This window comes from Tauraco erythrolophus, chromosome 13 (genome assembly GCF_009769465.1).
Source record: "Tauraco erythrolophus isolate bTauEry1 chromosome 13, bTauEry1.pri, whole genome shotgun sequence".
NCBI lineage: Eukaryota > Metazoa > Chordata > Aves > Musophagiformes > Musophagidae > Tauraco > Tauraco erythrolophus.
In genome coordinates, this window is record NC_141477.1 from 1,522,300 (window position 1) to 1,549,295 (window position 26,996).

General features: G+C 44.1%; 1 protein-coding gene across 3 annotated transcripts in view; it reads right to left on the bottom strand.

Annotated features, from left to right (window-relative positions):
• Positions 1 to 3,901: 3,901 nt before the first annotated feature.
• The window catches only part of LOC104379015 (fibronectin type-III domain-containing protein 3a-like), a 29,220-nt gene continuing 6,125 nt past the window's right edge, over positions 3,902 to 26,996 (bottom strand). For 2 of the 3 annotated variants that reach the window (XM_009986179.2, XM_086619559.1), the window contains exons 3-25: positions 26,745 to 26,821; positions 23,013 to 23,244; positions 21,260 to 21,532; positions 19,826 to 19,881; positions 18,509 to 18,663; positions 18,180 to 18,239; positions 16,586 to 16,724; positions 15,503 to 15,556; positions 14,690 to 14,811; positions 14,430 to 14,604; positions 14,098 to 14,184; positions 13,631 to 13,769; positions 13,351 to 13,419; positions 12,979 to 13,097; positions 12,767 to 12,872; positions 12,059 to 12,234; positions 11,143 to 11,256; positions 10,502 to 10,651; positions 9,866 to 10,146; positions 9,328 to 9,540; positions 8,433 to 8,599; positions 7,312 to 7,433; positions 3,902 to 6,442 (exon numbers count right to left, since the gene is read on the bottom strand). In XM_009986179.2, coding sequence (XP_009984481.2) covers positions 6,125 to 6,442; positions 7,312 to 7,433; positions 8,433 to 8,599; positions 9,328 to 9,540; positions 9,866 to 10,146; positions 10,502 to 10,651; positions 11,143 to 11,256; positions 12,059 to 12,234; positions 12,767 to 12,872; positions 12,979 to 13,097; positions 13,351 to 13,419; positions 13,631 to 13,769; positions 14,098 to 14,184; positions 14,430 to 14,604; positions 14,690 to 14,811; positions 15,503 to 15,556; positions 16,586 to 16,724; positions 18,180 to 18,239; positions 18,509 to 18,663; positions 19,826 to 19,881; positions 21,260 to 21,532; positions 23,013 to 23,244; positions 26,745 to 26,821 — 3,404 coding nt within the window. In that variant the 3' untranslated portion in view covers positions 3,902 to 6,124. The remainder of the gene's footprint in view (positions 6,443 to 7,311; positions 7,434 to 8,432; positions 8,600 to 9,327; positions 9,541 to 9,865; positions 10,147 to 10,501; positions 10,652 to 11,142; positions 11,257 to 12,058; positions 12,235 to 12,766; positions 12,873 to 12,978; positions 13,098 to 13,350; positions 13,420 to 13,630; positions 13,770 to 14,097; positions 14,185 to 14,429; positions 14,605 to 14,689; positions 14,812 to 15,502; positions 15,557 to 16,585; positions 16,725 to 18,179; positions 18,240 to 18,508; positions 18,664 to 19,825; positions 19,882 to 21,259; positions 21,533 to 23,012; positions 23,245 to 26,744; positions 26,822 to 26,996) is intronic. The other variant, XM_086619560.1, reaches the window with a different exon arrangement.

A 26,996-nucleotide genomic window follows, 5' to 3' on the forward strand; every position in this document is an offset into this window, starting at 1 on the left:
CCTCGGGCGGCCGCTTCCGGTCGCGTGACCGGGGAGACGCGACCGCGGCTACGGGGGCCGGGAGGGCGGGCGGGGCGGGGGTTGCCATGGAGACGCGGCCTGGCCTGGCCCGGGGCCGGGGCCTCCGCAGCGCGGAGCGGGAGAAGCCGCGTCCCGGCAGCAGCTCGCACCGCGCAGATGCCGCCGTCCTGGGCCGGAGCAAACGAGCCCCGAGGCCGTTCCAGCCCCGGCGCGAACGGGGGCCGGGGCGGAGAGCTGGGGGGGGGGGGGGGGGGGCACAGGCCGCTGAGCTCCTCCCCGGGCCACACCAGTGTCGGGTTAGACGGGGCTTTCATCCTGCTTTTTAGTTTTAAAAACTGCATTTCTGTGACGCGGAGATTCTTTTTTAATAAAAATATCTGCGGGGACAAAGCGGTATCACGAGGCACAGCCCGAGTGTGAGGGTTCAAGGAATTGTCCCCGTCCCCCCTCCTGCAGAACAGCCCAGCGCCGCCCCTTTGCCCAGCGGTGAAACAGGAGGGCGCCTTACTTCGTTAACGACTTTCATGGCCGCTTTGTAAACTTTCAGCATTCCCTGGATTGCAGGAAAATGAAAGCATTGGCAAAGCAGGACTTGTTTTCCCAGCAGCCAGAGGATCTCCACGTCCATTCCATGCAAACCCCCTCAAAAGTTTCTCCCTTCCTTTCTGAGGCAAAACAGAACAACAACCAAAAAATTGTTTTCTTGTGATTTGGTCAAAGCAGGGGGATTAGCAGCGTCCCAGAAGGAGCTGCAATAGTGTTGTCATTGGCTGCGACGGTCCAAATGGAGCAAGCCCGGAGGAAGCCGCGCTGTCCGCACGGGACCCTCTGATGTAACGGGGAAGAGAAGCCAACTCCTCTGAGAGGAAGAAGAAACAAACAGCTGCTAACTTGTGATCCCGCTGATTCATGCCCCTAACGTTGTGAAACATTCCAGCAGCAGGGAGACTGCATCTCATCCGTCCCACGGATGATGTCCAACCCCTGGAAGCCACCGCAGCCCACCGGGATGTAACTGCAGCTCCCAAACCTGCCTTCCCCTGGGGGTGCACGTACTGAGCTGGCAGGCGGTGGCGGCCCCGCGGGTTTGCTGGAGACAGGGGGTGCCAGGCTGGGGCTGGCGGGCAGCAGCGGTGGCCTTACAGGCTGGAGGAGCTGGAAAACCCGTGCCACCATGCCTCTGCTGAGGCTCTTTGGCTGGAAGCACTGCGGCGTTCCAGTCCGAGGCATTTGACTTTCATGAGTCAGTGTGTTACACAAAAACATCCTGCGAGGCGGGAACGAGGATGAATTCCAGACGCTGACCTTAAGCACTTTTTTCCCCCGCGTTTGAGGAAGAGCAGGAGGGGAGCTCTTCCCCTGTGGGCTGGATGCAGGCCGTGGATTGGGCTGAGACCTGGCATCCTCCTGCCGTTTAGTCCCGATGCCGTGAAAAAGAAGGACACTTTGTCCCGCCCAGGGCTCTGGGTTTGCTCCCAAAAGCACGCAAAGACCCTCCTGCCCCCCAGCTCTCCCGTGCGCCCTGTGGCCACCTTCCCCACCCCCCCTGTGGTGCAGTGGGGGCTTTTCCAGCTGGAGCAGCACGACCAAGAGCCTGGAAACCAGCAGCGAGGAGAAGAGGCACAGAGCCACTTTCCACGGGGGAGATATTTGTCCCCGAGGCCACACTTGCCTTCCAGTGGCTGAGCTGGAGGGAGCCTTCGTGGCTGTGAAATCCTCCTCACCACCTGCAGTGCCCAGGGGCACGGCCATGCTGTGAGCGCCCGCATTCAGCGGGCACCCGGAGGAAAGAGCAGTCGCCCTTCGCCTTTGCTCAGACACTGGGATTTCTGTTGGCGTTGGGAAACAGGAAACTGGGTCGCGGCATGGCTGCCAACTCCTCAGTCTGCCACTGCCAAACTGGAGATGTCCGTCAAAGGCAGCTGGCTCCCAGCTGGGAGTGATCTGTTGGAAGAAACGGGGCTGACAGCCGTGGGCACGCGCTGGCCGGGCTTGGCTCCGCGCAGGGCGCGTCGGTTAAGTCGCCAACGCGGGGTTAAGTAACAGGGATTCCTTCTTAGGCGGATTTTGCAGAGGTGTTCCAGGCGTTTACAGACTGCTTTTCTTTTTTTGAGGTGTTCCGGCACCTAAATCTCTTGGAAAATCCCCCCAGTCAGTGCTTGCACCTCTTGGAAATGGCAGCAGAAATCTCCCTAGCGTTGGCACCAAGGCTCTGCCAACACGATGCGGTGTCTGCGTTCAGCACTGACCCTCCGAGCCCAGATCCCACACTGTCTGGCTCCACAAATCCTGGCATTTCACTAGTCCTTCGAACGGGAAAGAGCAGAGCTCTGAGGAGGATGAAGGCGTTCTGGGAGGAGAGCTGCACCGCAGCTCCTGGGTTATGGAGGAATTTCCGAGGACTGTGGCTGGACTCATCCCGCTGCTGAGCCGAGCGGTGTATGGAGCCTCTCCGGTGCGGAGCATCCCTCTCGCTCCAGCGGCGTGCAGCTAACCTCCAGCTTCCCGGAGCCTTCCAGTGCCTCTTCCCCCACGCTGGCCCCTTGTCCCCTTGCCCCCCTCCCTGGTGCTTTCCAGCTCGTCATCTCCGTTCTTTTCTGGAGCGGGAAGTAAATCAGGGCCGAGTGTCAGGCTGTCTCCTTTCAAAGACCAATGGTCAAATAAAGCCTGATGTTCAAATGCGGGGTGGAGATGAGATACAAGCCACACAGGGCCACACAGATTCCAGATCCATGGATTCACCCTGAATTCGTGCTCCTGGCGCTTTCCGCTAAGCCGGGGAGTCCCCGACTCAGGGTGTTGGGGCTGGGGATTTACTGCACAGCAGGGAAGCAGATCGGCGTGGCTTTGGTTGGTTTGAGATCACATTCCGTGTGTCCCTCCTCCATCTCTGGCCCTGAGGGATTAAATTAAAGGAATGGGAAAATTCTGTGACTTAGAACCAGACCAGGCACTTCCACTGCTGTGGCAGGAAGGTTTTAAAGCTGTTTCCCCTGGAAAATTTCTCAAGTTTAGTGACTATGGCTTTTCCCAGGATGGCAATGACCCAACTGTCTGGGCTTGCTTGAACGTGACCTTTCTTCTCTGATACCCATCGCAGGATGCCAGTGGCCACTCGGATCTTCTGGCCAGGAGCGGGCAGTAGCCCTTAATTTAAGTACAGGGTACTTTGCTGCAGCCTGATTCAATTAATTCCTTTATCTCCACTGGACAACATGGGTGTAGAGAGCTCTGTTTTAATGGCAAACAGTTAATTTTGTGTGCAGCCTGGAGCCCTTGCTGGTTGAGGTGACCAGTTACCAGCACAAAAGCAGCTGGGGAAGGCAGGAGGCCTTGTCTTTGCTGGGGTAAACTTCAAAATGAAACCCGAGCAGTGGTAGATCTACTGCAATCAGGACAAAAATAACTGGAAGGAAGAAACCAACCTGCGTGTTCCAGCTCTGCTTGGAGACGCTTCGCTGGACGGATCCAGAAAGGTCTTTTCCTCTCCCAATGCAGAACAGAAACATAAACAGCCTGAAAAACAACAGCCACAGTCCCCAGGGGTGCAGTGGGCAGAGGGTCTGGAGGTGCCTCCTTCTGTGGTGATCTCCGAGTCCCCAAAACCCCCTGGGACCCCAAAACCCCCCGGGACCCCTTCCTCACCCACAGACACAACGGACAGGCTGAGCTGGGCAATTCTCCCAAATAACTTTTCTTCCAGAAAGATTTTTTTTAAGACAGCTCAGTAACACCACCGAACATGCTTCTCCAGCTTAAATTACACACTACTCACACGACTGCTCCTGCGAAGGAGTAAAATCCAGAAAAAACCCACACACAACCCTCTAGTCAAATCTGAATACGTTCGTATTATTTATTGGCTGTATTAAATATATTATCTATTTGATAGTTACAATTTAGTAATACAATGCATGGCAGCTTTACCATGAGTTTGAGATACCTCCAAATTACAATACAAAAGAGCTGAAAATACCTACTACGTTAATGCCACTAGGGTACCTCGTTCTGGAATGGATAACAGCCGACGTGAAACCTGCTTCGCCGTCGGCGTGCACGGATAGCTCCTGGAAACGGGGACGTTTTGTGGCAATTACGAAAGAACCGACTTTCACTTTTGAGGAGTCAGGACTTGTTAGTATTTCCTCTGCAATCCTAATTTATCTTTTAAAATGATCAGAAATACTGTTGCCAAATAAACCTCTACAAAAACTTCGTTCCAAGAGTTAGAGGAACAACCCTTTGGCAACAGAGATTTGCTGAAGGCAGTCTTATCTGCTAAAAGGAGAGACTATGAAGAGAAATAAAGACAGATTGTAAACTCTTCTGCAAACTAAAGACTAATATCTGTATAAAACTCTTTCCAACACTGGAAGAAGAGATTTCTATGATATAATAAATGATTAACTTAAAGTTCTGCTACAAGTAGAACAATACATTCAAACATACATTTTCCAGGACTTTAAATCAAAATAAATAGAATACAAAATGAAGAGTACATTTTGAAAAGATTAATTTCAGATTGCACCATAAATCTACTTTCAAGAGTATTAAGCAATACTATGTCATAATTTAGGTTCTCCACATCTGAAATACAACACAATGCCTCGAACTATACGCAACATTATTCATCAACTGCCATAGGAGAAAGACCCTTAAAGTGATTAATTACTGGAGACACTGTCACATCCAACATTCCACGTACAAGTGCGTTGCTCTGACGTATATAAAGTGTAGCCTCTGCAAAATTCCCTAAATCTACCTTTCTGTGGCGTATTCCAAATGCTGTTAGGAAGACCCATTCTGAAACACGGTCAAAAATCTGTCGCGTTCCAGCTTTCAAAATATTTGATATCAAAAAGACAGCTGTCAGACTCGTCTTTAGGCATCACAAGCAGATTTGACAAGAACAGTCGTATGTAGTGCACAGTGTCCACAAAAAACACCCCCCAGACAAACAGGACGAGTTTCAGCAAAGTTCATAGCAGGCTGAACATTCCCATCTAGAAAACAATGGAATGTGAAGCTGCTACCACTGGGATAGCAAGTCATTTAAAACATTGTATAAACGTTATCTAAAAAGAGTTCTTTCATGTACAATTTGATACTTCAGGTTAAGTGAGAAGGGCATCCAAAAGCAGTCTGAACTTTTTATTTTTAGGTTAATAATAGTACAAAAACATTTGCTCAGTTTGAGCCAAATAGTGTAACATTTATCATAAATGCACTCTTTCTCCTTAAAGACACCACCTGTGCTCTTCTGAAAACGCTGCGGAGATTTACTCAGAAGCACAGGAAATTACTTTTCTCTCAGGCACGGAGAGTGAAATGTGGATTGGGCCAAGAGCTGCTCCGCGACAGCAGACAGCATTCCACCCAGAAATGCACACACAAAAGGGGCCTTTCCGCCGTGTCCCACACCGGCGCCTTCGCCCTACGGACGTCCCGTCCTGCCAACGCCTCGTCTGGCACTCGGATTAAAACCCTAAAAACGCCGGCACCCTCCACTTGAGCGCTTGAAATGATGATTACTGAATCCCAAGTATTAAAATAGCTGCGAAGTAGCAATATCACTAAGTCAAAGCCAGTATTCTGCTCTGCTCCTACAGTATATGAAACGTGGTACGCTCGAGTAATGCTTGCAATACAGTACTGCCCTAAGCTGAAGCATGTGTGCTGCTGCATTCCGTGTACAGACTACAAGGATTCCGGATTAAACACCGCGCATCGACTCCCACCGCTCTACTTGTACTGGAAAAGGACTCGTTCTACCAACGCCTCCTCCCCCTAACTGGCCAAAGGGCCCCGCTTTGAGTTCAGGGAGAGGAAGAGTGTGCACAGACAGGAGCGTGCACGGCAAGGCAGGGGGTTTTGCTGTCTCGTTAACAGCCAACCCTGATTACGGAGGACCCAGGATTACCCTTTCTACAAGAAATCTGCGACCAGCATCCGGAAGGGATCTGCCAACTCAGCCTCGCTGTTAGCCAGCAGCAAAAGTGGAAACGCACGTAGCTACATTTCCAGCTAGGATTTTCATTAGAACTAACCATAAATACCCGGCAGAGCTTCTGTACAACAAGCTGAGTGCTGAAGAGGCTCTCGCCTACTTGATGACAAAGTACTGAATAACGACCGCAAACAGAATGGCGACCACCGCGAACCCGCAGAGGAGGACGACGGCGATGAAGCGCTCTTCGCGCAACGTCTTCTTGGTCTCCGCCAGCTCCGCCGTCAAACCGGCGCACGGGGGAACCAGCTCTTGTTTCTGAGATGAGAACACGGTGCTGGGACTGTACGGTCCATACAGTTCTGGTGATCCAGTGGAGTCCTGGGACTGGCGGCCGGCACAGACTCTCACCCGATATTCACAGTTTGTCTGCAAGCTCGTGAGGCGGAAGGAAGTCTCTGGTCCCTTGTACACCTGGGCAGAAGAGAGAGAATCACTTAAAATCCTAAAAACGCCAGCACCCTCTACTTGAACGTAGGACTGGGACTGGCATGGGATCCATCTCAGCCAGTACACGATGCTTCCCATCGTGCTTCACCAGCACGTGCAGCGCCGGGTGCTGCCGGAGGCTGCTCTCTTCGAGCCTGCTTAATAAAACCTCAGCTTTTATTTCTGAAAAATTTATGATTAATTTTCTTGTGAACGATCCAAAGCTTCCTGCTATGCCCCACGCTGACAGACCTGGGTTGTCAAGCTCAGGGAAAAAAAACCCAAAAAATCGTTCTGCACGACTATTGTTCTGTATGGCTCCCCCAGGAAAGTGGGGCGAGTGCTGTGACTAACAGCAGCAGTGATGCCACAGACCGTAAGGTTTAAGAATCAAGAGAGCCAAGGGGAATGCTGGGAGAAGAGGATAACGCAGCGTTAACCCACTCCTGGATAACCAGTTCTCCCAAGGACTCTCAAACTCGCCTCCACAGCCACTGGCTTTTACAGCACAAGCAAAGGGTCAAAAAGGAAACGGAAATTCATGACCTTTGCTCTGGGGCAACCTCTGATCCTGTGATGGGGCAGAACAGCAGGACCCCATACTGGAAGGTCACCTCACTGGAAGTGTCCTCACCCAGCACAAACCTAAAGCCTTGTTGAGGAGAGCTGACAGAGATGTAGAACGGAGCACCGTGGGAGTCAGGATAGTAAAATGAGTCCATTGCCCAAACGAAAGGTACCCCTGCCCCCAGCACCACCAAGCAGAACTTGAACCTTCCAGTACAGACACCTTTTTCTGCAGGAATTTTTCGAAGTAAAAGCCCTTCAAGTTCGTGATGTTAAATAAAAGGTACCTGATCGTACTCTCTCCCAGCAGCAAGCTGAAGGACGTAAACAATGGAATCTCCTTTCATCGGCTGTAAAGGCTCCCATGTGATTTCGTAAGTGTTTTCTTCCAGCTGATTTGCTTTGGGTGCTAGAAAAAAGTGATTTGTTGGCATTTTAGAAAAAAGAGAACAACGGTCTCTACAAGCATTCTTTTTTTTTTCCTTTAGAAGAAAAGGCCCCAAATCACCGATCATTGCGGTGACTCATTTTCACAATGAGTGTAGCAAAGGGGCGCTGGTTTCAGTGACAACCAGCAAGTTCTCACTCTGCCCTGCAGGACGCTTTGCTTTTGTACGTTTTCCACGGAAAACGTTTCGCTCTAACGCAAGTGACTGGGCAGTGTGAAGCTAAAAGCTTAGGATTTCTCCAAGGTTAACAAGGCAGAGGTGACCGTCATTCTTAGAGGTAACACTCATTCCGATAATTTTAAGCAATTAAGATCTGTTACATTCTACTATCCCTTTCTCTGCTACATTTCATGACATCAGCTTAAAAAATGATCACTGCAAGATGTGGAGGTTACACTTTCTTGTGTAAGGTCTTTCTTTTCAAGCTGATAAGGTGAGCTCCTAACGTCTAATGCTTGTCCAGACCAGCAAGTACTTTCAGACCATTAAAGAAAACAGCATTTGTGTCCAGGTACCTCCAGAGCTGAAATTACCTGTTATAAACATGGCTGAGTCAACCAATTTGCCTGCAGATAATCAGCACTCTGATCTTCAGAATGACCTTCCCTAACGGCAATCTTTGATGTTCGTATTAGAAAGTGCAGGTCAGAGGAAGGTTATTTGTGTTCTCGTTTGCCTACGTGCTGGTGTAACTTACATCCAATGATAGACAACTCTGTAAAAAGACTTCCCAGATGGAAAAGGGTAGAAGAAATCCTCACTGGCAGGAGTGGAAGAGCTACAGTGTAGGAGATGGCCACACACTGGTCCTACACCAGTAGAGCCCTTATCCCAAATAATGCCCATCACAGCTAGTTTCTGTTCTCTGCCCCACAGAGGCCTTGGAAAAGAGTCAGGCTGTGGCATTCCACCTGGTGTGTAAACAGCTTGCAGGAGGTCCTAGTGCAGTGTAAGCTCACCTTTCAGAGATGCGGGTGGAGACTTAGTTGTAGTGAAAGCGTAAACTTCAGAAAACTCTCCCTCTCCAGCATCATTGTATGCCTGGATTTTGAAATAGTACGTAGTGGATTCACTGAGTCGCTGCACCTTGTACGTATGACACGGGCCATTATAAACAGTCACGAACCTGGAGGAAAGCCACGGAACACACATGGATTAGAGCTATTCAGGAATCACAGATCTGTACGTCTATCACACGCGGAACACTTCCACATCTACCCTAAGTACAAAAAAGGGACAATTCATTCCAGGTGCCCCAGCTTTCCACATACATGCACGAGGAATGTCAGGCAGTTTGAGCTCTGCCATTGTCCTCAACCGTTCATGATGTGCATGAAATCAGCATCACACACCATTCATACTGGTGGAAGTCTTAATTTGTATTCACCAAGCATTCCGTTGACCTGTCCAGGCACTAAGCTACAGCCATACACGGGCTTCCACTGAAACTACACGACCGAACTCGTGACTTGAATCGAGAGAATAACACTTGCAATTACTAGATAAGTTGCAATCTCAAGTTAAACGACAGCTGTCAACCCCGTGTTTCTTATATGCAAACTGGACTTCATATCAGAATTTCCAAAAAATAAAAAAAAAAAAAAGGGAAAAAAAGATGATGGTAAGATATTACTATTTCAATAGTCAACAGTATTCACTGCTTACAAGTTAATACTAGTGCAACAGCTATTAACAGCATTTCTGGTGGAAAGACGGGATGCAAAAATGCAAACTAAGGAATGCTCAGCTGACTGACTAGCGCAAACAGAAGTGAGAATACTTAAACTGTCTTCAAAACTTGACATGAAGTTGCAAACCAACGATATCCTTAGTGCTCCGACTGTCTTGTCTCACCTGCCGAACCTGTCCTCCATCTGCAAGTTGAACTGTGTAGGGTTGGCAATTAAAGCTCTGCTCGGACCTTCACCCCACTTCAGTTTAAGGCTCTGGTAGCTGAAGACCACGCATTCCAGGTGAGGAGGGTCGGGAGGTAGTGGTTTCGTTTTGGCTTTAATGGAGTGACTGAACGGACCGACTCCGAGGCTGTTCACGGCCTGGATTCTAATTCTAGAAATGGGAGAAGAGCAGCTACATGGTTAATTTACTGAGGTCCTGACAAAACGAGAGGTAACAAAGCAAGGGTTAAAATTTGCAAATCATCTCACTCCAAACAAGAAAGCAATTAAAATGCAGTTAGAAATTAACTATAAAAATAACCTACTTCAAAACAAGCCAACATAATCACATTGTTTTCAATGAGTTGTGGAGTGAATTAGGCAAATAGTCTGTAAGCAGAATAAAAAATTGCTCTACAATTTTAAAACACTATCCTCAAAGCTACTCATTAAAAATCCTGCATATGTAGTTTCAGAATAAGACAATTCATTGTTACCTGTACAGAGTGTCAGGCAGCAGATTCTCAAGAACGTGGCTTGTATTTCTTCCAACAGTTACAAGCTGCTTTTCCCCATATTCTATGTTATATCCAGTGATCTCTGACCCATGACAACATGGTTCTTCCCATTGAATTGCAAGGCACGTTGATAAAGGAAGAGAAACTTCCATTTGATCTTCTTCGAGCAGATGCAGAACTGACACTGCCGCAGGCACCGACGCAGGGGTTGTCACCACGCCGGTCTCACCGAACAACCCAGCTCCAGCGACGTTCACAGCCTGAAAGAGAGCGGGTGTTGTGTGCCAAATCTGCTTTTTCCAACCAGTCACAGCTATCACGCTGCCTTCTGCACGTTACTGAAAGCAGTCTGGAAGAGAATGGAAAATCTCCCAAATAAAACATAAATACGGCAAAACGTCTGGCACTTACTGCAACACTGGAGCTAAATTTTGTTTCTAGAACCATGTGCTAGGAGGGAGAGGGGGAGAAGGGAAAGTGTTTTTACCAATTACCTTCTATATTGCACGAGTAGGTGACAGTATGTGACTTTACTTGTCTCCAGCTGAAGTTTCTCTTCCAACTGCACGTACTTGTTCGTTTGCTTAGCAACACGTAGCAAAAGGCTTTTCCTACCTGGACTCTGCAATAGTACGTGGTTGCGGGTGTGAGACTCCTCACTTCATAGCTCTGGCAAGGGCCAGTGTAAACGACGTGCATCGACCCTTCCACCTGCCCCCACTCCAGTCTGTATTCACCGATTTCGGCACCGTTGCACGCAGGACTCTGCGGGATGAAGTGAGAAATTCTCTTTCAACGATTGCATGTACACGCGTTCACCGTACCAGTGTGATCTCTCGTTACACCCAACGGACACTGGAACAGAAGCACCGGGGTTCAAACCTCAGGTCTTTGCCACTACAAGCCAGTTCAGCTTGTTAAAAGGTTCCCCACCTAGGCACGTGGCTATAGTAACCACATAGTTCAGACCAGAATTTTGAATGACTCACAATCTCTTATCACTTAGATAAATTAAATACGTTATATAATAATTACCACACCATGAGGAGGATTAAACGTCACCCAATTTGTTAAGATGGAAATTCATAGCTGACAAGATTTACAAAACCAGTGTACACCCCTATAAAGAAAAGTGCTTAAAACATCCCACTCCTACACTTGTTACTTGTTCCATTTCTGTCGCGTACATGTGTCACTACAATTCTAAAAGCCAAATTCGAATTTGTGTATTACTGAAAAAAATCACTAAAACCTACCTCCCACGAAACTACAACACAAGTTGCACTTTTACAAGTTATCAGGGGTTTGCAGCATTGATCGGGGGGTCCTGGAGCAGTAGAGATCTCTGCTTTGTCAGAGTGAGGCCCCAACTGCAAGAAAACACAAGTGCGTGAATACAGCAACAGCAGCAGAGCAACAACCCATGTGCAAGTGCATGAGCTGAAGAAAACAGACTATTTTTAACTTGATAGAGAAATAAATAGAAGAGTTGAGCGCTTAGTTTCACAGCACCATTTAAAATTCCTTCCGGATAGTTTACTCTACAAACTGGCCCTGTGCCTAGAGGGTATCTGTAATCCTCCCACTGCTCCGGTTTTGTAACTCCTACTTCCCCTGCAGTCATCCAGGAGCAGCTGGGTCTTGTTTCAGACAGACTTTTATGCAACCAACGTTTACCCCAACCTTTTTCAGACCTGGCATTATTTGAACACCCACCTCTCTACACAATACTACTCCCACACCACCCATCTGCAGAGCCTACGCCAGCTGTAGAACACGAGGCGATGTCTTAAGGCACAAACATTAAGTGGTTACTCACAGCTAAAAACGTAGGGTTTACACTGCAGTCAAAGACATTACTAACAGCAGTATGAGAATGTCCAGCACTAACTTTGGACTAGTTACCTTAGGTGCTAGAAGTAATCCAGTGAACAACAACAGAAATGCAACACACGGTGAACCGTGTCCCCTTAGTCGGGGACATTCAGTCCTTCCTTACTTCAGCTCTAATCTATTGCATCTTCTTTAAATCAATTTTTTTTATGCTGTAAGAAATTTTGCTCCTTCAACAGAACACGGAAGCTATAAAATATCATCAGGCTTGTAAGACAGTAGAATATTACTCTCTCTTTTGTAAAAAAAAAAAATAGATCTCATAAGCACAGTGGTTACCCCGACTTTATTTGCTGCTCGTATCCAGAAGCAGTATGTTCTCCCTGGAAGCAGGTTGTTTACTACATGTTCAGATGCAGGACCCTGATACACCTGTCTGCGTTCCTCGTCGTCAGCGTTTGCCATCTCTACGACGTATTCTGTAATGTCAGAACCTCCATCGACAGAGGGTGGGCCTAGGAAATAAAGACAATTTTTTTTTCTCTATTAATTTCACAAAACACTTCATTTAAAATAGTTTCTAATTAGCCTTTTTGGGCTGAAAGTTGAATCAGTTGAATTCTTAAAGTTAGAGGGCAGGCTTTACCACACGTCTGAGCAGAAACACTGTATGAAGCTTGCTCTTTTTCCCCCCAGGTACCAATTAGTTTAAGACAGCCTTCGTCACGTTTTTTTTTCCAGATATTTTCCATGTATTTCCTTCAAAAAACAGTGTCTCTTCATTACTTTTTGATTATCTCCTTTACTGAGACAAAAATGAGAAAAGGAGGGTCGATTTTCGAATTGCCAAAACACGTGTCAGCAATGCTGCACGTGCAGCATCACCAAGTCAGAGGTGGTTGGCAAGCACTGGTGGTCGGACAACTAAGGACATGGACTGACTGCATCTATGTTTTTAATCTCCTCTGAAGAGTTCTACACATTTTTTGGTTTTGTTCTGATATTTAAGGTCAGAATAACCTTTTGCTCAGAAACACTGGAGCTTACCCCACTGTAAAGTGATTTCCTTGGGCTTAGCTTTGCCTGCCAGGCATGGAGCATGACACGGTCCAGGAGGAACAGCTGATGTCGTAACAGTCGTGACGTCAGAAGCCTAGCAGTTAACACACGTTATTTTAGAGCGGAAACACAAAACAGCTTTTCACTAAAATGTAAATAGAAATGGTTTTCAGAAGCAAATTGATTGTCATTTTTCTCACCTGGCTTTCCCCACCTTTACTGGCACAATAAACCCTCACTCTGTAGGAGGTGCCAGGCTTCAGATGATCGCACACGTGCTCTCTCTGGGAACCACTGTACACGGTGTCCCACTTACTTCCTGAGGAAAGACAGAAAATACTTCAGGCTACAAAACTTTTGCAGAAATCAACCCTGAAAATTCTCTCACACGATCACTAATTGAGAGCTAATCAAGCCACAGAATCCAATTTGAATGATCAATTGCGCAAAGAACACACACAACACAACATGCACATGTGAAAACAGAACAGCAATTGCTGGAAAAACGAGCAGTAAATCAGGACGCTGAATTAGCACACGAGCTGAATTAGTGTTTAAAGATGATTGCCTACCAACTGACGTTTCTGAGATTTCCAAAAAGTATTTAGTAATGTCTGATCCTCCGTTGTCTTTGGGTGGTTCTGAAAGAAATCAACATCTTAAGATAAATTACAGAACATCGAAAAACCACGCGCTATTCTGCTACCAGCCTTTTCAGAGAACATGTTCCTCTTTGCACAATACATGCAAGCAGAAAGCTCAATTCCAGCAGAAACAGCAGACTCTGTACTTGGACGTGGCTGCACACACACCAGCAGCACCCAAAGACAGCGCTAACGACAGGTGACCTACCCCACGCAACCTTCACGCTGTGAGAATGGATCTTGCCCTTCACAGCTGGTCTACTCGGTGGTCCAGGTTTGTCAGGATTGGTGCTGTGTTCTACCACCTCACTGGGACTACTCCTTCCTTCGCTGTTGTAGGCGAAGAGCTGTTTCAGGAATGAATGGAACATACAATAAATGCTTGATTTAATGACAAGTAATATCTTGCTGATTTATAAAGTTCTTCCGTGAAAAAAGAAAACCCAAACAAAACAAAACAGAAAAAACAATTTTAAAAAAAAACAAAATTAGCTACTGAAAAAAAAAATAATCATCTGATTTGCATCATGATTCCACCAAAAACTATTTAAAAACAAAAGTACTGTGGGTAATTTTCTGCTGTCTCCATAGAACATGTCTTAGCTGTATGAAAATGCTAAAATTCCAGAACAGCATACAGTCTTAAGCAAATTAGAAACAAAATATAATACAAACCCTAAACTTATAGGATGTACTCCTCCTAAGATTTCTTAAAGTGCACGAGAGCTCATCTCCATTGTACTGTGGCTGGAAACCATAACCCTGGAAAGGAAGGAAAACACGAACAAACGTGGTCACTGATTTTCCACGATGAAACAAAAACCACATCAGACTGATCAAGTGTTTTTTTAGCTCGAACTTCACCTTTGTTTCACGAACACACGCAACACTTGCCAACTGCTGCAGTATTTTGCAGCGTTTTATTTGAAAGTAGAACAGAGTTAATTTCTTATTTAATTACCACCGTGTATCAAGCTTTTAGGCACGTAACACCCCCCGGCACTTACTGAACCTTCTTCTTCCACGTCCAAAATGTAGGCGAGAGAGTCGTCTGAAGCCACGCTGTTAGGTGGGCCCCACTTTACTGACAGCCAGGTCACTCCTGCCTCAACCAGCACTGGGGGTGACGGGGCTGGCGGGACAATTCCTGCTGTAGAGTACGTCACTGTCTCGCTGAACCCACTGGAAAACACATTTTTAAAAAACGTCAACAACAGCAAAGGTAGTTGATGAGAAGATAAATGCTACGATACGTTGTGTTCGTTACCTCATTCCAATATCATTTTTAGCAGCTAATCTGAGCGAGTATTTTGTAGAAGGAGAGAGTTTGGTCAGTTTATACTGCTTCAGGTGCCCGTAGTAGCATTCTTTGAAGGGTCCATTCCTCCCCTTTAAAAAGGCAAGAACAAGCCGAGTCACTTTTTGCACGGGGATTGTACGTTCCCTGCCAAGGTCAACTTCTTCACTCTAAAATTTCCTAGATTTCATCTCACTAATTTAATAGTAATTTTAAAAAATGAGTATGTCTGAAGAACGTAAAAAGTTAATGTCATCATGGCCACACTGAGTATGCTGATAGTAACCCTGAGCGTTCCTGACCATAAACCCACATTTTTATTGAGATATCTGTTGATTTTTTGGCACCGTAGGTTTGACAAAATGGTAATAATTGACTGCAACTGAAAACAAAACACATTTTTGAAGTTTTTTTTTTATCACTGTGGAATACATTTCAGGAAGAAGCTCAAAAGTCAAGCGACATTTGTGACAGGTACCAAAGATAAAAAGCCAAACGCTCACCCATTTAAAGAGAGCGTAGGAATTAGTGATGCTCTGGCTGGCAAGAGCCAAATGAGGGAGTTTCACACTGTCCTCTCGGAGGATGCGAAAGGATTGTCTGCTCAAAATGCTGCAATACTGGCCATTGCATCCAAGCTTTTTAATTGGCTTGGCCCTTTCAAACTGTCTGGACAGCTGCACTGAAAATAGCTGAGGTACCCAAGCAAAAAGTATTTTTAAGTATAATTGGTCTACAGATGTCATTATGATTTATTTTTTTTTCCACCAGAAAACGTCTTACCTCATCCCATTCTAAAAGAAAATTAGTTATTTTGGAACCATTGTCATTTGAGGACTGAAAATAAAGAAACAATGAAAAAAGTTAAAATCAAATGGTTGTACTTTTATTTTTGCACATTTAAAAAAACATGTTAACAATTGCATATAATATACTCCAACTGCCTTTTGAAACAAAATATTTAGTGCAGAGCTGAAAGGAATCTACAGTAAGCATACAGAACAGCCCTCCTCTTCCACAAACACACCTGTGATAATCTGAAACTGTGGGCACAGACAAGTGAGTTAGAAAGGGCAAAAACCAGCAGGCATTTTAACTAGTTTAACTCCTTGTTCCTGATGGCTCTTCAGGCTGCTATACTGCTTCTATCAATTCTGAGAGTTTACAATATGAACTTATGAGTAGTTTTATTTTGTGAATAATGCACACGATATTCTTACTGCTTTTTTCCTGTGTCCTTGCACTGTGTGTTCACCAACTGCCTGAGCATTCAGACAAGCAACATTTGCGCTTGTTACGACACACGAATTGGGAACTTCCTTCACTCTCTAAGTACAGATTATACAAATAATTTAACTAATTAAAGTAATTCAGCTACAAACCACTTTCCAAGTATAAGTGTAGTCACAAGAAAAACATCGAAAGACAAGAAAACATGGTTACCAACAAGTCTTCAGGGATACTGTATATATTCAAAAGTCAGATTCAAAAAGTTGAGTCTACAAACCAGCCAAAGAAATTCACTGCGAGTTGGTTAGAATAACTCGGAGAACTCTGAGCTGTAACACTAAGCTGTATCTGTTTATCATCCAGGAACCCCAAGGGAAAATCTAAATGCTCTGTTCTTTCCAGCTCAGAAGAGAACTTTCCTATTGATTAGCTCATGCTTAGGGAGATGTGCTACCAACTCTTATCACAGTGAAGCTGTATGCAAGAAACTAAGTAAGCAGCAAAAGAAAGGGAAAGAAACAGTCATGATTTCAGTTATCAGTCTTAACTGAGCAACTCAAAAGCCAACGCCTAAAGCACACACTAAATTATTGACAGAGGAAGTTTCAGCATACCACAACACACCAGGCAGCTTACCTTCCACTGCAAACTCAGGCTGTTTTTGGTTTTGTTAATCAGCTTCGGTGCAGCTGGACAGTCCGGCTCACAGCTTTCGGTAGTGAAACTCACCAATTCTGAAATGGATTCTTTTACGGAACTGCTGGTTGCTGAAACTCTGAACAAAGGACAGTTAATTATGTTATTGCATTCGCACCTGAAAGTTTAAGGACAGAGCTGTCAGCTTTAGAAATGCGTTTAACGACAAGCAGCGGTTACAGCAACAAGACCAGCCTGCTCCCAAGTCCCAAATCACAACAATTTCTTGCTTTTGCATTCAGGAAGAATTAACAAAAAGTGAGTTTCTGATGTCACTCCAGGTACTAGCACCTGATGCTCACATCGTAAGAAACACCACTATCCCTTCTGTGCTCAGGGAGACAGGGGCACGCTGACGGAGCAGTGTGATGGAGACCACGCAGGTACACTCCCAAATCCCAAAGACTCCCTTTGGCATCCTCCATTTACTGTACAATTACTGTCTATCACAGTGGAGACATTTCAGTGATGAAATACACGTGGGAGGCATGATGAAAACTACAGGAAGTGTTACCAAACGGTAGCAGGATACCTGACTTGAAATTAACCTTTTGCTAATCAGAGCCTGAGACTCACAGATGGACAACACTTAGTTGTGCACGAGCACGGGTACCACAACGGGCTAAATCAGCTCTTCAGGCAACACCGCCACGTTTATCAGCATAACTGTTCACACAGGACACGATCTCTGCAACAGTCATGCTCGTTTAGGTTCGTTTCTAAAGAGCAACAATGGACTCATTTTTTGGAAATACTGGGCATCTTTTCCAGTGAACTGTGGGTAAAAAAGCTGGCCGGGATGGAAAGCAACACCACAAAGCAAACACACACTACCCTGTGCGAGTGGAGCTGGGCTGAGTGCTTTAACACACCGAACTCTTGCAGTTTAAGAACAGGAGTTTGCTTCAGTAAATCTCAAAACTCGTCTCCTTTTGTGCCTAAGCACTGAGGCTCTCACTTCTACTCTGGGATCACAGCATTCTCCTGGCTTGTTTAACCAGTTAAACACCTTCTCCAGTAATGCTTATTGGCTCTGCAGGGCAATTTTTTAACGTCACGTCTTGTTCCCTTGTAACACAGCATCTAACTTCTCCCCATTTCAACCAGTTTCCACTGCCCTTCTTCCGCTGCTATAGCAGCTTGCAGTGGGAGAAACAACTTTACAAATGAAGCTGGCAAGTCAGACTTGCAAATCCACATTGAAGACTAAATTGTTTTAGTTACCACTGCCTTCAGCCTACAAGAATCTTGTTCACTGAGTTCAATCTTGTTTTTCTAAAAAATACCACCAGAGGATAATTTATTGTATTTCAGAGAAACAAGAAAAGATAGAGAAGACAGTAGGAAAGAAAATGATGTGACATATTTCTGAAATTAGAAGGTAAGTGGGAATTTAGATAGCAACAGTAGTGTCCATAGCTACAACATTTTATGCAAAATATTCCTCAAGTTGTTTGTGATCACACCTTTTTCATGAAGCCACAATAATTTTGTGTTAACAGCAGCACTAAGTATTTCACTCCCAGCAACATACCTGGCATGATAATCAGTTGCTGGTCTGAGATCAGGAAGCGTAATTGTTAATTCTTCCCCACTGTGAAAAGGAAAAAAAACCAACAATGAATTACAGCTCTTCCTTATACTTTAAAGGATAAAAGCTTATTGAAAAGCAAAACCATGTAGCGCACATTTAATTGTCACGTTTTTCCATTGTCCACGTAACTCTTAGTGACATTACTTAAAATTTATTTCATGTGAAGTAGGAAGGTCTGCAAGTCAACAAACAGCTCCTGACAGAGAGATCGCTGAGTGGTTAATGTTTTAAACATCGGTATTGTGCTTAAATGAAGAAACTAAACTTACACATAGACAGATTTAAATTTTCCATTTTTACCACTGTTGGATATTGCTACTTCAAATGTAAATGCTGCGGGACTATGACTATGGCTCTCTCCACTCTGTGAACTAACTGGGAGATTCCAGGACAGAACGGCTGATCTTGCTTGTATATCAGAAACCTATTAAAAGCATAAATAATGCAAGTAAGTTTGCTTTCTGTAATAAAAGGTATATTAGTCAATAACATGGTGTCGCTAGTTTGCCTATGAAGTTCCTCGCTGGAGGAATTCTTTACCTTTGCAGTGGAAATATTGAGTCATTATTTGAATTCAAATTGTTTCCTCTTTTCATTTCTAAAATACCATATTAAAGGATTTCCCTTCAAACACTAAAACTTACATACAACATTGTCTCAGTGTATGAAGAGAAAAATTCCTGTTTCACCTGCACTGTTTGCATCACTCATTTGGAGCAAATTTTCAGGTCTGGAGCCTTGAACACGGACACCAGCTCTCCATTCAGGCACAGTCAGATGTCCCAACTTTCCAACTCTGTCACAACTCCCTCACACAATATTTAACCACTACGCTGTAGGATAGCAAGAGGATCTGATTTTAAGTGCTCACAATTAAAATTTTTGGTCTAAGTTTTTTGCTGCTTAATTCCCGTACTCCCAATTTTCTCTGACAACGCCAGCACAGCCTTGTGCTGGCACTAGGTACAGATGTCAGACAGAATACTGCTGTAATGAAGAACAGCTAGGAAGCTGGAGCAAAATACAGCCCATGCTTACTGGATAGATAATGCAAAAAAAAGTTTCATCAAGCAGGCTCCAGATCAAAAATATCAACGCAGTTTTAGCCTTCAAACACTTAAAGTCACCAGACTCCAACTTCCTAAATAAATTTGTAAAGACTCGACTATTTGCTCCAATTTCTAAGCGTGATGTAAAAAGATGATCTATTTTTGTAAATTCTCTTCTCAATATTCTTAAATCCTCTGTGCTGAACGAAGGATGGTTCCAAGAGGGGACAGACTTCCCCTAGTTAGGCAGGTCTGCAAGGCACTAAAGCCCTCACCTACCCCAGACAACTTCACCAGCGGACAGACTCTCGGGTTACAGACTGGGAAACTGAGTCAGGCAGTTTCAGGAAGTTGGGAGAAGGTGGATTTCTATAGCATGGTTGCCCTTTCTCAGCTATAAACTAGGACAACTAAAATACATTTTCTCTATTAAAAAAATAAACCATTAAGAAAAAAGAAAAAGAGATCAATAAAACACATGTTATTTTACGAAAGCATATGCACAGAAAATAAAGGTATTTTAAGGATAATACTTACGACTGGCTTGCCAATGCTCAAGTGAATATCACATTTCTTGGATTCTGTGTCAGATTCTGAAATTCCAAACACAAAACAGATTACTGCAAACCCCAGGAGCTCGCCAGCCTGTTACAGAAACGCCACCACAAGATGGAGTTCGCCTCGTTAAGAGGTTACAATAGCACTTATTGTGCAAAGTTAATTTCCCCTGTTTGTTTTGGCTGTGTGAAGGGCAGAAAAATGAACTATCCAAAACTAACAGTGTTACAAAAACCCTTTTAGTACATCCTGCACAAAGGGTATATTTTCCTAATCTGAGCATAAATGGATTTTCTTTGACAACACAAAAACATTCCGCCAAAAAAGAAAGGTGTTAAAAAAAGGACAATAAGATCTTATCTCTCTATTGTATGTGCTTTCCCCGAATTCCTATTGCAAAACACTTGCTCTAGGCATAATTTGGAAGAAGCCTGACCAAAACTGCACACTAAAACACCCGCCAGGTACCAAAAGGTTTCCATCTGTAAAATGAATCCTATCTTGACAATTGTCCACACTGAACCATTCAGGATATGACTCTGTCCACAAACAAAACTTTTTTTTTCCTCTCCAATAAATTTGTATTAAGACAAATCTTTAATCCAGTGTATTCTTTGCCCTTGAAACAAGCTGGATAAAAAACTCCACCTCTACTTGCTTCCCAAGATACCAAGCCAGATTTCTCTTTTATTTCTGTAACTGAAGAGTTGAATACAACAGTGAAGAAGTCGAGGACTAGATCTTGCAGCCTAACAAGACCACTTAATTTAAGACACACACAAAACAAAGATGCTCAAATCATTTAAGGAATCACGATGAGAAACTGTCTGCGTTTCAGTGACACTGTCCAAACCAGCAGGAAAGACCACGGTATTGCACAGAAGGGATTTTAGTACATGCAAGTAAATAGCCACAGGCTATTAGAAAGCTCAAACACTCATTTGAGCAAACTGAGCTGAAATTACAACTGATCAAAAGTGACCTGTACGGACAGTTGCTCAAATTTTCCTGATTCTTGAAGTTTTAAATAACTCCTAGTTATCTGAAAAGCACCACAAAGAATGACACCAGAAGTCTTTCACGTAAGTACCCACAGGTCATCCTCACTTGGAATACTGATTGGTCCTGGGTCAGAAAAGGCAGCAAAGCAAACAAAAACAAAAGGTTTGAAATTAGAGCTCCCTGAAGACCTTATCTGATACATCTCAAATGAACAAACTTGACATGACTATGGGGAAAAAAAAATTAAACATAATGAAAAATGTTTCAAGCTTTCTCTAATCCTGAATCACCAGAGAAATTTACAAGTGCAGTTTTTTCAGAAACTATTTTGCAGTGGACTTACAGCATCTTCTGTTACACAAGAATCTAGATTTGTTTTTTCTTATTTTTTACCCTTCCAATGCAACCTACCTCCCATCTCTGCATCTGGACTGCCCTTTGTTTTTCCTGTCTGCTTCTGCTTTAGTGGTCCTCCTGCCCCTTGCTGTCCCTTTCCATTTCCGTTCTGAATTGTTGCATTGGAAGAATTAACAACTTTATGTGGCGAAGACGGAGGACTGTTAAGTTTATTGTTGGTATGACCACTAGCTTGTCTGTCTTTTAGTCTTTTCTTCAGGTGTTCTTGCATTTTGAGACTCCTTTCATCTCGCTGAATGAAGTTTGTCCTTCCATGAGAACGAGGTTCTACAAAGAAAGGAGAGTTATTTCATTATTCGGTGCAATTTATTTGGCATCTGAGAAACGCTCTGTAAGCCAGAATAACTACAGCAAAACCAGAACTTGAAAACTCGTGGAAATTCACTGTGTTTGCTCTGTCAGTCTGGAGCTGCACGGCTCACACAACTCAGCCTCGGTGCATCCGTGAGGTCCCCAGGAGTTTCGGGGTGGCTCTGGGCAGCAGAGCAGCGGGCAAGACGGATGCACGTACGGCACTGCTGACGGGCAGAGCTGCGCCGGACCGAAGGAATCTCACCTGATAAAGAGTTTGTGGATTGGGCTCAAATCAGTGTATGAGCGTAAAGATCAAGTAGTAGAAGAACGTGCCTGGAGGTTTAATTATTGTTTTGAAACATTGTCAATGTTAGTTAAATGCTACAGTAAGATATACAAAATATCTGCAGGTAAATTCCCGTTTTTCCTATTTAACCCATATCCAAATGGTTCATTTCATTTTCTTCTTCTTAAACAGCGATTTTGATCACTTGCTGAGTTTGGAGTTTTTTGGTTTTTTTTTTTCTTTTTTTAAAAAAAAATTAATTCTTCAGGCTTTTCTCGTTTGTCAGCTGCTCAAGATTATGCCCTACAGTTGCCTTTCTTCCCTGACATGGCCACACAGTCACATTTTCAAAAAAATCTAAGTGAATTTAGGACCCAAACTAACTTTTAAAAACACAGGTGGGGTGCTACGGAATGGTTTGCCCTAGACATGAGTCAATATAGCTTAATTACTAATTTAAGCTTGAGAGAGATAGTGAGTGGTCTTACATAGTCTAACTTCTTTCTGTGTTAAATGCTTGTTTATATAAAGGCTGACAGCCTGGTTTAATTCAGCAGTGATCCCAGTCCTCCACGGAAGCATTGCTTCATTCAGTTCTTCACTATAGAGTGGACTTGCACTTCACCCTCCAACATGGATAACTAAAGGTTTTGGTTCATGTATGTTATTTTTATTTTCTTTCCAGTCATATTTGGACTCTGTCTGGCCAGAAAAATACATTCATGGATCAAATGAAATACATTTTCGAAAAACGTCATGCCAAGGCTGTGACAAAGCGTGGCAGTTTTGGAGAGCAGAATTTTACAAAAAGGTAGAAGCAACCATTGTGGCATTTACAGTAACCAAAGTAAGGATCCATGAAAATTGTACACGGTACTAGAACACTTCTAAGTTACTAGTTTTGCATTAAATCCTCAAAATCAGAACAGCAGAAGATTTGAACTTTATACAGTGAAACTTTGCACACGCAGAGTGCCTTCAGACCAGGCTCCATGATGCCTTAGCCACAAGCGTATGTTAAGATATTCCATAAATACACGTAAGGCTCGGGGAGTCTAATAACTAGAAGCAAAATCACAGAAGTGTGTGCCAGAACTCGGCTGTCTCAAGCTAGGCACGCCGAGCAAAAAGGCCTCCCGGGCACGTAACCATCCCCTGGGCTCTCACCTTGCTCTTGAAACACGTGCGGTGGTGGATGCTGGTGAATGAACTGTGGTGGGAGCTCTCCCGTCCCAGGAACCGGAGGGTACACCGGGTGAGGCGGGTGGGGAAGCAAAGCATGGTGATGATGCATGTAATGTGGCACATGGGGAGGAGGAGGAGGAGGATGCATGGAAGGATGGAATTCAGCTGAGTGTGGCAATACCACCACTTTACGAACTCCATTTTCTTCCACCACCTGTCGTGCAACAGAAGAAATGAAAAGTCAGTACAACAACAATCTTATAAATACTATACATTTAATAAAGAATCTCTATGCTTAAGTTTATAACCACCATCAGACGGTCAGGGATACCCACACCAAAACGAATCCCAGTGGGAACCCATCATACATGAGTTCTGAGAAGCTGAGCCTCACACCCCCAAGTGCTAGGCAATCTACAATTTACAAACGATGTATATATTCTTTTAAACAAGTAATGGGCATTGCTCAGGGTGTAATTCCCAGCCTACTTGCAAACACAGCCAGGAGAGCAGCACCCGACGGCTGCACGCGCGAGTCGCTGCACGCCGTCCCTCTCGTGCCACACGACTGCGTGCCCGCTCTTAGCCTGTGGCAAGTACAAAGTGCTACACGTCAACTCTGCTGGCTTGTACCATGATCCAACCCAACTCAAACGCCAAAAGAGGTCATGTTTGCCACAGGCTAAGAGAACTCGGACGGGGAAGCTGTCTGCGTGCCTGAACTCCAGGATAAAGATGCTCAGACAGTGGGGTGGGCTGTGTGCACACACGCTTCTATGCATGTGTCCTAAACTGACAATATATAGGCTCCTTCTGGAGTCTAATTCTGCCAGCATAAAATCCACTAATAGCTCAGTATGTTGCTTTTCCTACAGTAAATTTAAAATACATTAAGGTTTTATACAGTAACGCTTCTCTAAATCTTAAAACTGAGAAAATACTTTGGACAGAACACAGGGACTAGAAGACAAGGTCAAAAAATAACACCAGAGCAGGACTCACAAAAAAACCCACACTAAACAATGATGACACTGGAGTAAAACAACGACCAGTTTAGTCTCATCTTTAAGACACCTGGAACAGACAAGCTGAGGTTTACAAGGTCCTTTCTGCAGGTCGGGTTCAGAGTACAGACAGGACATCTGCCCCGATGCCTTGTCGCTCTGTGGGTACATTCCATTTTGCTTATCTAAGGGATTAACTTTTCAGCACCTCCAGTTCTGACAGGGTCCAAGGCTTCTGAGTTGGCTATCAGAGAAATCACCTGGTCATATTCCAGTTTGTTTCTTCTGCCACAGGACAGAAGTCCACTGGCGTAAAATTCAGACTGTATGGAAGGAGAAGCCCAACTCAGAAGCAAACTAGACTGTATTAAATCCTATTTAAAGGCAGATAAAAAATCAATTTCCTCCCTCACACAAAAAATTAGAGAGGTATGAACAATGTAATTGAAAAAAAAAAAAATCAATGATAGAAAAACATTCAATATTAAAGGCAAACTGACACTTCAAAATTAATCAACTCTCAGCAGGGAAACCAGGAGCATTTTTCTTAGATTGGTTCAAAATTAGTCTGCTCCCTTCCTTCTACATCAGTCATCTCCTCCGAGTCCCATTTAAAAATGCAAATCACAACTGCTATTTGGCAGGGCCTTACAGTGCTTTGCTATTAACAGAGGTGAATCACGCTGTCAGCAAAAAATATTATCCGTGGATGCAAGTGGGGGGCATGTTCCAGCTGCACGCTGGCATACAAAAAAAAAATATTTTTTTACTGCTACCTGTAAAGCAAATCATACAAAACAAAACCTGCTCTTAGAAAATTTCGACTTATTTATGTAGCTCTCTTACTAAAAATATACACAATCTGTAATTTCAGGCATTTAAAGGAAGCGCTTACACAAAAGCAGGCCACGTGTTTTATCCTGTTAGCTCCTTCAAGATCCCCTCTTCAAGCATATTTAGTTTGGCTAGAAGGAATCACCGTGGCGTTTCCTCGTTGGCCAGGACGGCGTTACGGATGTTGAAATATCGCTTATGCCAAAAGTACATTTTGAAAAGCTCCTCAGCAAGAGGCTGAGCAAACTAACGAGAAATTATCCTTCTGAAGGGAAACAGAATGCGTCCACTCGCAAACTGCTATGACAAAGTTCAGCTGTGAGATGACCTCAGAGCCAGCTGTACTATTAGCAATCCTTAACAGACTTTAAATAGAAGGAAAAAAAATTACAAGAAGTCACTTAAGACCAAGCTTACGCTGAATATACCTTGTTCTAGAAACAACGTGGGGAGCTTTTTGCTTCATCAACAGAAAAAAAAAACATCACTTGAACTACATGACATCATGTAATGTTATAGCACACACGAGTCAAAACTCACAGCGAGTTTTGATGCCTATGCCGACTCCATTTGCGTACATATTGGGCAAGAACACACAGCACGTTTTCGGGTAGAAGGGGCACATTAATAAAATAAGACATTTACATGATTTTGCAGTCTGAAGTTGCTACGACCCCATTATCCACTACTGAATCACCTCATTCTGCTGAGGCAGAGACCAACATAATTTAGCTCTGGGCTAAACCAACATAATTTAGCTTTTGGCTCTGCCAAATCAAGCTCTGATTTAAAGTTGGTTTCAAACTTGTCGTAACGACCAAGGGAACACAAACCCAACCCCCCCAGTTTCACGCGACAACACACACAACACAGGCATTTCTCAGTTTGCACGCCTCAGCACTGGCCACTGCTTTGCATTCTGTGTGCACTGAAGACTCGATTTCACACCGATGCATAAATTATCTGGGGGATCTTTCTGCCTGAAAGTACCTATTTAGAATAGCAGAAGCACCAAAGGCAGAGGCAGCTGTATGCAAAAAGATAACTGAGGAACTCGAGAACATAGTTACAAGGTTTTCAAACCTGCTCAGAAAACTATTAATCTGGAACATCACTAGAAAATGAGCTGTCTCGTTTAAACATTTGTTTTTAATTACTCCCCTTTAAAAATGCATTAATTTAAAAGTAAATCAAACTGGTAACTTCAAATATCCCTGATACCAGTTCAAATACCACAAGTGGGTCTGATCTGCTATGACTTAACAAGGCAGAGGAGTGGAAAATCAGTGAGAAGGGAAAAGTCAAGCTGGGAGAGGAGCCCGGAGTCCTGTTCATTTCACAGGGACATGTCACCAGCATTAACGTCCCTCTTCACACTTCTGCTACAACAGCATTTTGCTGAACGTTAAAGAGATCAGAGCTGGTAAAGAAAGGGGCATTGCAAACTTTGTTACACAGAATAGAAAAATCTGAATTAAGAGAAGACATTCTAGAGAAGTATCTTATGCAGTCCAGGAAAAAAAAAAACAACCCACAACGTTCACCTTGCAGACAGGACTGACGAAAATTCAAGATGTGGACCCTGTTAATGGAGCTCAACAGCCAACCAACTCGGAACCATCTACTATCTCACTAAAAGTAATCTTTTACTGCCTAGTGGTATTACTAAAAAAATCCTGAAAACTAGATCAAACATTACTAAGTGAGCAGAAGGCAACAGAGCCCACGATAAAGTAAGTTAAATAGTTGATAAGTTCAATGGAAAAAAGACAAGAAATGCTTTTAACAGCTGTTGCAGCTAAAATAATCAATAGCCTTACTGTCAAAAAGCCAGACCCACGAACACCCTGAAATATAAGAATATATTGAAGTTTACCTGAGATACGTAACCGGGAGGCACAAATATAGGCGGCATAGAACCATTTGGTGACATCATAGGAACGTGTGCGGGACCTGAGAAGGAACAAGGTGCCACTTTTTAACAGACGAGGCTTTTCCAAACTCGAGACACCTTTTTTCCAAAGGTGGTGCCTCACTTTGGTGCCTGAAAAGCCAGCAACTGCATCCAACTCTACTTTTAGACAGGTAGGTTTAGAAGAAAGGCTTAAACTATCCAATTAAAAAGTCA